Genomic DNA, 13,773 nt, shown 5'->3' with positions numbered 1-13,773 from the left:
GGTCTTAGGCTATAAAATTTTTCAGAGTATAGCTCCTGTCCATTTTTTTAGTCTCAGCTTAAAGATGATTTTTTCTGAAATCCTTTCCCTAAACTACCTCTCTTTACCTTCCTCCTCAGTCTATGTGTGGATCTTCCATGTGCTTTCACAGAGTCCTGTAACACTTCCCTGTCATAACATTTTATCACTATGTATTACTATTAGATATTCTTATTCCTTCCAGAATAATTATAATAACTCTCTAAATAATCTGTGAGTTCTCATATCCTAACTCTTCCCCATGATAATTTATCTTTGGTACTAGATGGGCATGTCCTTCAGGGCAGGAATCATAACTCTTTTGCTCTCTTGCTCACCATATGTTCCAGACCTCAGTGCTCTACTGAAACTATTCTTCTGAAGGTTAGTACCTTGACCATCAAGTCTAAAGTTTTCTCAATGCTTAATCTATACACATAACTTTGATTCCTCTAATTAACTAAATGTAGTTAATAAGCAATTTAAAAGATTACAGCAGTTTTAGATTTACAAAATAATTAATTGCAAAGTACAGAGAGTTCCCACGTACCCTTTTCCTCCTACACATACTTTTTTCTGTCTCTTGTATCAGTTTGATAACATCTGCTAAAATTGGTCAAACAGTTCTGATACATTAACTGAAATCCATAGTTTACCTTAGAGTTTATTCTCAGTGTTGTACATGGTGTATGTTTCAACAAATGTAAAGTAACAGATTATCTACCATTACAGTATCCTATAGAATAGTTCACTGCCCTAAAAATCCCTTGAGTATTATATCCCCTAATTTAATACTGCTGTCTGTTCTCTAAAATGTTCTTCTCCCCCCTGGCTTCTGTAACACTACAGTTCCCTCATTCAACTCCTAATTCTGGAATTACTCCAAGTTTGTCTTTATTGGCTTATCTTTTACCTCGGAACCCCCTAACATAGTTATTCCTCTCAATGGGATATCCCAATTCTCAATCCCGTTCTTTCCATGTACTTCTGTCTGTCAGTTCTCTGTCATGATTGTGCTTCTGCGTATTACAAAATTTCACCTGCCTCCTTATTTCCATTTCCAGGTCACCAATTTGTTCCCAAATCAGATCCTCCTCATAATTTTCTTGACTATGTTTAGAAATATCATTTCAGTCACGAAACTTGACCATTTCCTTTCTCTTGTCCTTAGATTTTTGTAACTGTTGCACCAGTTCTTATTATCCCTTCTTCTGTCTTTACTTTTCTTGCACCCAACCCCTTGACTCATGTCTTTACAACTTTAAAGAGACTGTTAGAAAAGGCAAGAGATGAAGTCTATCAGCACCATTTTTCCAACAGCATTTGCTCACTTGGCATCTCTGTCACATTTTGGAAATTCTTGCAGTATTTCACACCTTTTCATTATATTCGTTATGGTGATCTATTATCACTGGTTATGACTTGCTGAAAACTCAAATGATGGTTAGCATTTTCTAGCAAAAAGTGGTTTTTAAATTAAGGTATGTGCTTTTTTTAGACATAATGCTATTGCACACCTAATAAACTATAGTGAAGTATACACATAACTTTTATAAACCCTTTATTGCTGTATTCACTTTATTATAGCCTAGAACTAAACCTGCAGTATTTTTGAGGTATGCTTATACTTTTCTGATGGACTAGAGAGGAAAAATAAAAAGTGATGTTGTTTATACTCTTACCTCCCTGGACCATTTATAGATCCTTTATTTTCTTCAACTAGATTAATTGATGCCTGTTCCTCTTGGTTGAAACACCAGATTTTCTAATTTCAAATCAAAATTTGTGTTATTCTTTCTTTTTCTTTTCTTTCTTTCTTTTTTTTTTTTTTTTTTTTAAGATTTTATTTATTTGACAGAGAGAGACATAGCGAGAGAGGGAACATTAGCAGGGGGAGTGGGAGAGGGAGAAGCAGGCTTCCCACTAAGTGGAGAGCCCGATCTGGGGCTTGAGCCTAGGACCCCAGGATCATGACCTGAGCTGAAGGCAGATGTATAACAGACTGAGCCACCCAGGTGCCCCTGTATTATTATTTCTATCACAGTGTATATGCCGGGATTCAGAAGTCTTATAACTTAGTAGACTTCAGCTTGAATTTTCCAATAGTAAACTCATAATATTTTGCCAGTTCTATACATACTCTTACCTGGTTACATGTAAGTTGCATGTTTGTTAATTTTATGGCTTTTTTTTCTGGTATCTTTCCTTAGTTACTCATTATTATACATATTAAGTTAATGGCAATATACCAAACATTTTGGCAGCAGTAGTTAGGTAAATAGAAAAATAAAAGGGAATGGTGAAAGATTAAAATTTGACATGAAGGGCAGCTGAGTTCTGCTTTTACAAATTGTAGGAAGGTTATAGATAATATAAAGGTGATTTCTCTTTTACTTTTGCATTGTAAATGTTAGGGCCAATTTAATGTTAAAATCTGTTTAACTATTAGGGCCTGCTTAGCCAGAGCAACTCCATATTGCCTAGGTAGCTATGTTGTTGTTTACATCCACGGACTTCATTCCGGGTATAAATGCCCCCGTAGTTCCTGGTATGGTTCCGGGTATCAATTCCGGGAGTAAACGCCTTAACAATAGAAGCCACGTACCTTGGGTCTGCGGTTATGCCCTATAAAACCAACCTGTGAGATCAGGAGGGGGTTGCTCTCTTCGGAGGCAGCCCTGGCCAGTCAGTCTGACTTCTAATGCTTGGAATAGAATAAAGCTTCATATAACTTTCACTTTGTCTCAATCTTGTTCAAACCCCTGGCTGGTTAGTCTAACTTCTAATGCTTGGCATAGAATAAGGCTTTGCATAACCTTCATTCTGTCTCAGTCTAATTCCTTTGATAATGGACCCCAACAGTAAAGATTTATGTCCTATTTTTTTCCTACATGGCACATACCTTTCTTCCTGCTTTTAGATTTATGTAGTACTAGGTGAACATTTCTATTTAAGTCTTAACCAATTTTATAAATTGTGATTTATGAGTTCTAATCGATAGCCCTATGCCTGAAAAAATTTTTTTGAAATAATTCAAGAATTACTTGGATTGTGAAACAGAAACAGAGTAAGAACACTGAGAAGTTCCCTTTCTGCCATGATCAAAATTTACATGTAGTGGATCATGCTTCCCAAGTTAAATTCCTAACAGTTTTCTTGTGATATACGTCTTCCTTTTTTTTTTTTTTTTTTTTTTTTGAGATGTACTTCTTATACCACACATTTTGTTCATTTTAAAAGTATACATGTTTTTAGTATATTTACAGGGTTGTGCAGCTGTCATAACAACCTGATTTTAGAACATTTTAGTTCCTTCAAAAAGAATCCCTTACCCATTACTAGTAACTCCCCATTACCGCCAACCATCCTCTTCCCCCACTCCCCAGCTGTGGACAAAGTTAATCTACCTTCTATTTCTATAGATGTGCCTGTACTAGACATTTCATATAAAAGGCATCAAACAATATATGGTGTTTTGTGGCAGGCTTCTTAGCATAGTGTTTTCAGAGTTCATCCATACTGCAGTGTGTCTCAACACTTCATTCTTTCTTATACTGAGTAATATTCCATTGTATGGGTATTTTGTTTATACATCCATCAGTTGATGGACATTTGGGTTGGTTTTACTTTTTTGATATTATGGATAATGCTGCTGTGAACATTCATGTACAGTTTTTTGCCATGGATACTAGATTTATAAACTTTCTTATAAGACTTTATATTTTTAAACCTTACATTAAGATCTAATGTCCTTTTTGTTTGTTGTTTTTGGTGTGAGGTAGGAAGTTGCAAGGTAACAGTCCACCTTCTTTATTTTGCTTGTACATATCCAGTTGCCCCAGCACTATTTGTTGAAAAGATGCTTCTTTTGCCATTGAGTTGTTATGGTATCCTTGTCAGAAAAGCAGTAGATGACAAATATAAAGGTTTATTTCTAGATCAAAGATTCTGTTCCATATACATGTGTTTGTCACTTCTTATCACACTACCACAGTGCATTGATTGCTGCGGCTTTGTAGCAAGTTTTAAATTTGGGAATTATGAATCCTACAACTTTGTCTTCTTTTTCAAGATAGTTATGGATATTCTGGATCTTTTGTATCTTTCTATGAATTTCCTAGAGTAACACCCTCACTCGATAAGTGAACAGTTAGGGAAGGATTGGCAGTTCTTCATCTTAGCTTTCATCTACTGGTATGTGACCTCTAGCCTATTGGTAAGCTAGAGTGGGGAAAATTGGCACAGACTCAGCCTTTTGCACCTAGAGCTTCCATTGTAAGAGAGAAAGCTGGATGAGTTAAGGGAGATGTAGTTCTCTCAGTCACAGCTGCCTGGAATAGATCATGTGTAGCATGGATCTCAGGAAGATGAGAAACACAGCCAGCAGCCTTCTTCTCTCAGGATGAAACCATATTCCCAGTCCTGGAACTGGAGGAGTGAGGGAACCCTTATCTTGATCTGAGTAGAATGCCCATGGTAAAGGTATAATGCAGAAGTAAAAGGGTGAGGTAAGGGAGCAGTCATGGCTCAGATGCCAAAAACTCATTTTGTTCTTACTAGATTTGGTAGGTTTTCTTGAATAAATGTTTTTCCATTTGCTATATGCCCTTAGGATAATATGCAGAGAATTTAAATGATTTTATAGAAATTATTTTCACCACTTAAATTGTTTTGCTTGAGAAAGACTCCACTGAGATACTTATTTTGTAATTCTGGAAGGCACACCCCAATTTTATTTTATTATTTAGGTTAGATTATCCTAACAATACAATGAATATACCAAAAGTTGCCTAAGTGTTCCCACCATAAAGTGAAATATTGCCATTAGTGAAAGTAGCTAATAATCTTTGTTCCTGATTTTAAGTTGCTGATGTTGAAACCTGCAATCATGACCTTACAAATTCCTCAAGATAGGAAAATCTGGTTATCTGACTAACTTTTTAAAATAATTTCAGTTCTTACTTGTTGGATCTGTTTTTTTTGTTTGCTTCCTAATTTCTACATATTATAGTAGTGAAAACATTACCTCTGGTCATAAAGTTCATTAGCTTTGTTAAATCATCCTAGACCAAATGTAGTGTGCCCTAGTTAACTTGGAAAGCCAAATGTCATACGAGAAATTTGTTTTTATTATTTTTTAATTTGAAAGAATGTAAAAAGAAAATGTCTAAGAGCTTTTCACTTATTCCTAGAGCTGTAATATTTGTGTATAAATTTCTTATTCTGCCCTTTGAAGAAATAGATCATTTATCAGTCATCTGTATACTACTACTTAGTTTTATTTCTAAAATACATGCATTTAACTCTGGGATTTTAGCCACATTGTACAACAGATAATTCCTCAGATGCTTCATGTATTCACATGTCTTTCCTCTCTTTCTCCTTTTCATTTGTCAGACTCACTTGCCTTCACCCAACTCAGTGTTACTGTCTCCTTTAAGTGTCTCTCTGTTTCTCCAGTCAAAAGTAATCACACCTTTCTTTCGTTCTCTGGCAAGTTTATAACTTTTCTAATTTTTACTTATAATTACATACCTTCATCAGTAGATTACAAGATTTAATTCATTTTCATCTTTTTATTGCTACATACTTTGTACATTGGACTTAATTATTGGGTGAATGAATAAATTAATGATTAAATGAATGGTGTTATCTTTTGTTTTACAGTCGAGAGACCCACAAGATCGCAGTATTTTATGTTGCTGAAGGACAAGAAGACAAACATTCCATTCTCACCAATACAGGAGGAAGTCAAGCATATGAAGATTTTGTAGCTGGCCTTGGTTGGGAGGTATTGTCTTTAAATAATACCAGATATCATTGTATTTTTATTTGGAAGCAATGGTTTCTTATTTCTTTCTAGCTTATTTATTTATTATGTTAGCACCATACAGTACATCATTAGTTTTTGATGTAATATTCCATGATTCATTGTTTGCATATAACATGCAGTGCTCCATGCAATATGTGCCCTCCTTAATACCCATCACTGGGCTAACCCATTCCCCCACCCTCTCCCCTCTAAAACCCTCAGTTTGTCTCTCAGAGTCCACAGTCTCTCATGGTTCATCTCCCCCTCCGATTTACTCCTCCTTCATTTTTCCCTTTCTTCTTCTAATGTCTTCCGTGCTATTCCTGTGTTCCACAAATAAGTGAAACCATGTGATAATTGACTTTCTCTGCTTATTTCACTTAGCATAATCTCCTCCAGCCCCATCCATGTTGATGCAGAAGCTATGTATTCATCCTTTCTGATGGCTGAGTAATACTCCATTGTATACATGGGCCACATCTTCTTTATCCCTTTGTCTGTCGAAGGGCATCTTGGCTCTTTCCACAGTTTGGCTATTGTGGACATTGCTGCTATGAACATTGGGGTGCATATGGCCCTTCTTTCATTACATCTGTATCTTTGGGGTAAATATCCAGTAGTGTAATTGCTGGATCATAGGGCAACTCTATTTTTAATTTTTTCAGGCATCTCCACACTGTTTTCCAAAGTGGCTGTATCAACTTACATTCCCACCAACGGTGTAGGAGGGTTTCCTTGTCTCCACAGCCTCTCCAGCATTTGTTGTTTCTTGCCTTGTCAGTCTTTGCCATTCTAACTGGTGTAAGGTGGTATCTCAGTGTGGTTTTGATTTGAATTTCCCTGATGGCAATGATGAACATTTTTTCATGTGTCTGCTAGCCATATGTATGTCTTCTTTGGAGAAGTGTCTGTTCATGTCTTCTGCCCATTTTTTGACTTGATAATTTGTTTTTTGGGTGTTGAGTTTGAGAAGTTCTTTATAGATCATGGATATCAGCCCAAGGTCAAAGAGGTTGCTGCCTGTGTTCTCCTCTAGGATTTTGATCAATTTCTATCTCACATTGAGGTCTTTAATCCATTTAGAGTTTATCTTTATGTATGATGAAAGCAAATGGCCAAGTTTCATTCTTCTGTATATAGCTGTCCAATTTTCCCGGCATCATCTATTGAGGAGACTGCCTGTTTTCCATTGGATATTTTTTCCTGCTTTGTCAAAGACTATTTTACCGTAGAGTTGAGGGTCCATATCTGGGCTCTCTTTTGTTCCCTTGATCTATGTGTCTGTTTTTGTGCCAGTACCATGCTGTCTTGTGATCACAGCTTTGTAATATAGCTTGAAATCAGGCAACATGACGCCCCCAGTTTTGATATTCTTTTTCAACATTTCCTTGGCGATTCAGGGTCTTTTCTGGCTCCATACAAAGTATAGGATTATGTGTTCCTGCACTTTGAAAAATGCCAGTGGTATTTTGATTGGGATGGTGTTGGAAGTACAGATTGCTCTGAGCAGCATAGTCATTTTTAAAATGTTTGTTCTTCCAATCCATGAGCATGGGATGTTTTTCCATCTCTTTGTGTCTTCTTTGATTTCTTTCATGAGTGTTCTGTAGTTCCTAGAGTATAGATCTGTACCTTTTTGGATAGGTTTATTCCAAGGTATCTTAAGGTTTTCAGTGCTATCGTAAATGGAATTGATTCTCTAATTTCTCTTTCTGTAGTTTCATTGTTAGTGTATAAGAAAGCAACTGATTTCTGTGCACTGATTTTTGTATCCTGCCACATTACTGAATTGTTGTATGAATTCTAGTAATTTGGGGGTGGAGTCTTTTGGGTTTTCCACGTAATGTATCATGTCATCTGTGAAGAGAGAGATTTTGACTTCTTCTTTGCCAATCTTAATACCTTTTATTTCTTTTTTGTTTTCTGATTGCTGTTGCTGAGACTTCTAGTACTAAGTTGAACAATAATGGTGAGAATGGGCATCTGTGTTGTGTTCGTGATCTTTAGGGAAAGGCTCTCAGCTTTCCCCCATTGAGAATGATATTCACTGGATTTTTCATAAGTGGATTTTATTAAATTGAGGCATGCTCCCTCTATCCCTATACTCTGAAGAGTTTTAATCAGGAAAGGATGCTGTATTTTGTCAAATGCTTTTTCTGCATCAATTGAGAGGGCCATATGGTTCTTCTTTCTTTTTTTAATTAATGTGTTCTATCACATTGGTTGATTTGCGAATGAGAACCACCCTTGCATCCCCAGGATAAATCCCACCTAGTTGTGGTGGATAATCCTTTTAATGTACTATTTGGTCCTGTTAGCTAGAATCTTGTTGAAAAATTTGGCATCCACACCCATCAGGGATATTGGTCTGAAATTCTTTTTGATGGGGTCTTTGCATGCTTTTGAGATCAAGGTAATGCTGGCCTCATAGAGTCTGGAACTGTTCCTTCTCTTTTTGTTTTTTGAAACAGCTTCAGGAGAATATGTATTATTTCTTCTTTGAATGTTTGGTAGGATTCCCCAGGGAGTCTGTCAGTTCTTGGACTCTTGTTTTTTGGGAGGTTTTTGATCACTGCTTCAATCTCGTTACTGGTTATCTATCTATTCAGGGTGACAGTTTCTTCCTATTACAGTCTTGGGAGTTTATACATTTCTAGGAGTGCAACCATTTCTTCTTCGTTGCTCGACTTATTGGCATATAGCTGTTGATAATAATTTCTAATTACTGTTTCTATTTCCATGATGTTAGTGTTGATCTCTCCCCTTTCATTCATAATTTTATTAATTTGCGTTCTTTCTCTTTTCTTTCGGATAAATCTGGCCAGTGGTTTATCGATCTTATTCATTCTTTCAAGAACCAGCTTATAGTTTCGTTGATGTGTTCTACTGTATTTCTGGTTTCTAATTCATTGATCTCTGCTCTAATCTTAATTATTTCCTTTCTCATGTGTGGGTTAGGCCTAATTTGTTGTTGATCCTCCAGTTCGTTAAGGTGTAAAGATAGTATGTGTATTTGGGATTTTTCTGGGGTTTTTTTTTTTTTGTTTGGTTGGTTGGGTTTCTTTTTTAGCAAGGCTTGGATGGCTATGTATTTCCCCCTTAAGACTGCCTTTGCCATATCCGATAGGTTTTGGACTGATGTGTTTTCATTCTCATTGGTTTCTGTGAATAGTTTAAGTTCTTCTTTGATTTCCTGGTTGGCCCAAACATTCTTGAGCAGGATGGTCTTTAGCTTCCAAGTGTTTGAATTTCTTCCAAACTTTTTCTTGTGATTAAGTTCCAGTTTCAAAACACTGTGATCTGAGAATATGCAAAAGATCTCAGTCTTTTGGTATTGGTTGAGACCTGATTTGTGACCCAGTATGTGGTCTCTTCTGGAGAAAGTTCCATGTGCACTTGAGAAGAATGAGTATTCTGTTGTTTTATGATAGAATATTCTGTATATATCTATGAGATCCATCTGGTCCAGTGTATCATTGAAAGCTCTTGTTTCGGGGCGCCTGGGTGGCTCAGTGGGTTAAGCCGCTGCCTTCGGCTCAGGTCATGATCTCGGAGTCCTGGGATCGAGTCCCGCATCGGGCTCTCTGCTCAGCGGAGAGCCTGCTTCCCTCTCTCTCTCTGCCTGCCTCTCCATCTACTTGTGATTTCTCTCTGTCAAATAAATAAATAAAATCTTTAAAAAAAAAAAAAAAAAGAAAAAAAAAAGAAAGCTCTTGTTTCTTTGTTGATTTTCTGCTTAGAAGATCTTTCTGTTGCTGAGAGTGCAGTGTTAAGATCTCCTACAATTAAGGTATTATTATCAATATGTCTATTTTGGTTAACAGTTGGCTTATGTAGTTGGCTGCTCCCATATTGGGGGCATAGATATTTACAATTGTTAGATCTTGTTGGATAGATTCTTTAAGAATGATAGAGTGTCTTTCTGTATCTCTGACTATAGTCTTTAGCTTAAAATCTAATTTGTCTGATAGGAGAATTGGTTCCCCAGCTTTTTTTTGCAGTCTGTTGGCATGGAAAGATGGTTCTCCATTTCTTCACTTTCAGACTGGATGGATGTATCTTTAGGTTCAAAATGAGTTTCATGTAAACAGCATATGGATGAGTCCTGTCTTTTTATCCATTCTGCAGCCCTGTGCCATTTTATGGGAGCATTTAGGCCTTTCACATTGAGAGTGATTATTGAAAGGTAAGATTTTATTGTTACTATGTTGCCTGTGAGGTCCTTGTTTCTACAGATTGTCTGTGTAAATTTCTGTTCTATATCACCCTTGGGGTCTTTTTCCTTTTATAGAACCCCCCTTTTATATTTCTTGAAGGCTGGCTTAGTGGTCATATATTCTTTCAGTTTTTGCCAATCTTGGAAGCTGTTTATCTCTCCATCCATTCTAAATGACAGCCTTGCCAGATAAAGTATTCTTGGCTGCAAGTTCTTCTCATCAATACCCTGAATATGTCTTGCCAGCCCTTTCTCATTTGCCAGGTCTTTGTGGACAAGTCTGACGTTATTCTGATGTTTCTCCCTCTATGTAAGGAATCTCTTCCCACTAACTGCCCTTATGATGGTGTCCTTGGTTTTAAGATTTGTGAGTTTTATTACTACGTGCCTAGGCGTTGGTTTATTCTTCTTGGTCTTGGGAGGTGTTCTCTCTGCCTCTAGGACACAAATGCTTGTTTCATTCCTCAGATTAGGGAAATTCTCAGGATTTACTCAAATATTTCTTCTAGTCTTCTCTCTCTCCACCTTCTCAGGAATCCCAATAGTCTGACATTGTTTTCATGGATTCTAAGCTGTTTGTTCCAGACCTCCTCCTGATCCTTCTTTTCTACCAGTTTGTCTTCTAGATCACTAATTCATTCTTCTGTCTCATTTACCATAGCTGTTAGAGTATCTAGATTAGATTGGGTCTCATTGTTATCATTTTTAAGTTCTGCCAGATACGCTCTCACTTTTGCCTTTAGAGAATATATGTTGCCATTAATAATTTTCTCCAACCTGGCTATTATCTGCATAACTATTATCCTGAAGTTTATTTCTGACGTCTTGTTTATATCTATATCCATTAGTTCTATGGTAGAGGTCACAGTCTCTGAATTTTCCTCTGTTGGGGGTTCCTCCACTTAGTTATTCTGTTGAGGGGTAGTTGAAGGAATGTACCTACTGCAAATTATTGCCCACAACCCAAGCAAGATAACACCTGTGTTATAGGGACCTTATGGTTGTTGGCCTATTGTTCTCTTAGCCTGTCTTCTTGGGGAAGGGCCTGCTGGGCTATTACTCAGGCAACCCTATTTGGACGGAGTTGCCTTGTCCCCCTTTGGTGGGGGATAGGCTCAATGCAAACCAGTTTTGGGGGGCTTTTGTTCCATTGTGGCTTTCCCTGGCAGCTTTCTGTGTCTGTTCCAAGTGTCAGAGCAGAAGTGACCATATCCAAACTTGTGTCTCAGAACAGAGAGATCGCAGCCTGTTTTTCTGTAAACATTCCAACCACATTGCCTCCATTTTTGTCTGTGCTGCTAAAAACTGCAACATCCTTGGTTGTGTGCCTCACACCAGTATTCCCAGCCCTCACTTCCAAGTCTAGGCATGCATGTCTCTGCCCTTTGTGCAACCACCAGTTTTGTCAGTTCGCCCACACACACCCCGCAGCTCCAGGTTTCAGTCTGGGGTCTGCCCTCAAGTCTCTCCCGATGCTCCAGGTCTTCAAATCTCTGCCCAGTCCCCAACGCAGGAGGGTTTTGTGCTCTAGTGGTGCAAGATCCTGGAGGCTCCCTCCCCCTTCCATTTAACTTCCAATAGCTGCCTGCAGAATCACAACTCCCCGTTTCACACCACAAAATCAACTATAGGAGATATTCTTTTGAGAGAGATTTGGATATATTCTTACATCTCTGGCTGATTTCATAGGTGCTCAGAGTGGTCTGGTAGATATCCAGCTCAATTCAGGGGACCTGTTGAAATAGGGTTCCTTACTCTTCTGCCATCTTATTTTAGCTTATTTTAGAAGAAATTACTTTAGAAGACTCAACAACTTAATGCCAGGTGTGTTATTGTTTCTGCTTTATATCCTATTTGCAAAGACAGAAGCAGTTTGGACTTTGAAAGGAAAGTTGTTGACTTTTTTTTTTATAAGTGAATATATTGTTAGAGAGTACTAAACTCCTAGGTTTAGGAGATCTGGATTTTCTTCACAATTGTGACCAATAGACAAGTGATCTCCAATTAAGATATGAATATCTTCAGCACTATACCAAGGCTTTTAGGAGGCACATTGACTTGGTTAGTTTTGAGGAGATTAATTTTCAGATCCTGGATTTTACTAAAATTAATGCCTTAGAACGCTTCTACAGTCTTAGCTTTTCTGTTCTTCAGCTCTGTAAAAGAAAGGCATACCATACACTCACCCAAGTCCTATATTGCCCCAGAAGGTTTGTCACCCAAAAAAAGTTCATTCAAGAAGGCATGTCCTGAGGGGGGGTCTCTGATGGCAAGTCAGAAAATATTAAAAGGTACTGCATTTTCTGTCATTCTAGCAACCAGCTCATGTCAAGGTTCCTGTATCAAATATGTCTATCTTAGAGTTGTAACGCAGAAGAGAGGTATTTGTCATGAAGATTTGCATTAATATGTTCAGTTAAATTGACACATAAAGTGTCAGACATTTTATAACAGAAAGTGAATTTGATGATAGCTGATTGATTTGTCATTAAGTTAATAGCAGGCATTTTTTCTATATTGTATCAGCCAAATCTGTAGCTCTACAATTTGATGAAAATATATTTAAAGGACAACTACATGTAACATACAATACACTGGAAATTATTTCTTTTGCAACAGTTTAAACTTGTGATGAAATTTTTCATATAGTTGTCAATTTAATACATAGTTTTTAAAAATTCTTGTAGAGAGTGCATGAGCAAAATTGTTGAAGACCACTGCACTAGACTATCAGCCCCTCCTAGAGGGCAGGTACTTTATCTCACTTTCATTTTAAAAGACATCCAAGTGCCTTGTACAGTGTTCAGTACGTAAGTCTTTATTATTCAGTATATGTTTTTAAAGATTTTATTTATTTATTTGACAGAGAGAAATCACAAGTAGATGGAGAGGCAGGCAGAGAGAGAGAGGGAAGCAGGTTCCCCGCCGAGCAGAGAGCCTGATGCGGGACTCGATCCCAGGACCCTGAGATCATGACCTGAGCCGAAGGCAGCGGCTTAACCCACTGAGCCACCCAGGCGCCCCTCAGTATATGTTTTTAATGGCTTATCTTACATGGTATTTCTCTTTAAGCGAATTACTTGGGGTGTTTGTTCCTGTTTGCTTGTTTGTCAAGTGTAATATACTTTATGTAACAAATATGATGTGAATCTCAGTTGAGATGAGGCATGTGAAAGTGCTTTGGAAACTGTAAATAAAAATTATAAATAGATTTTCTATTAAAAAAAAACACAGAAAAGTATTAGTAAAAGCAAGAGACATTTGAAAAAAAAACAAAGTGGGAGTACACACACTTCCATATTTCAAAACAGTACAAAATAATAATCAAACAGTATGGCACTTGTACCAAGGATAGATGTATTGCTCAATGGAATAGAATTGAGATTCTAGAAATAAATCTATACATCTGTGGTCATCTGGTTTTTGACAAGTACCAAAACTATCCAGTGGAGAAAGAATAGTCTTCAATAAATGGTGCCAGAACAACTGAATAGCCACATGCAAAAGAATGAAGTCGAACTCTTCCCTCACACACACCATATATATATACATGTATATGTGTGTGTGTGTGTGTGTGTATACACACCATGTATATATATATATATACAAAAATTAACTCAAAATAAATCAAGAACCTAATTGTAAGAGCCAAAAGTATAAAACACTTTTAAGACAATAGGAGGTAAATTTTCATAACCTTGGATTTTGCTAAGATTTCCCCCCCCCC

The 13,773-nt window shown here is 37.2% G+C and overlaps 1 protein-coding gene across 7 annotated transcripts in view; it reads left to right on the top strand.

Annotated features, from left to right (window-relative positions):
- The window catches only part of RALGAPA1 (Ral GTPase activating protein catalytic subunit alpha 1), a 247,497-nt gene that overhangs the window by 167,343 nt on the left and 66,381 nt on the right, over positions 1–13,773 (top strand). For all 7 annotated transcript variants that reach the window (XM_059181915.1, XM_059181914.1, XM_059181918.1 and 4 more), the window contains one exon: positions 5,686–5,809. In XM_059181915.1, coding sequence (XP_059037898.1) covers positions 5,686–5,809 — 124 coding nt within the window. The remainder of the gene's footprint in view (positions 1–5,685; positions 5,810–13,773) is intronic.

Source organism: Mustela lutreola, chromosome 7 (assembly GCF_030435805.1).
Source record: "Mustela lutreola isolate mMusLut2 chromosome 7, mMusLut2.pri, whole genome shotgun sequence".
In the NCBI taxonomy this organism is placed as follows: Eukaryota; Metazoa; Chordata; class Mammalia; order Carnivora; family Mustelidae; genus Mustela; species Mustela lutreola.
This window is presented reverse-complemented; position numbering and strand designations above follow the sequence as displayed.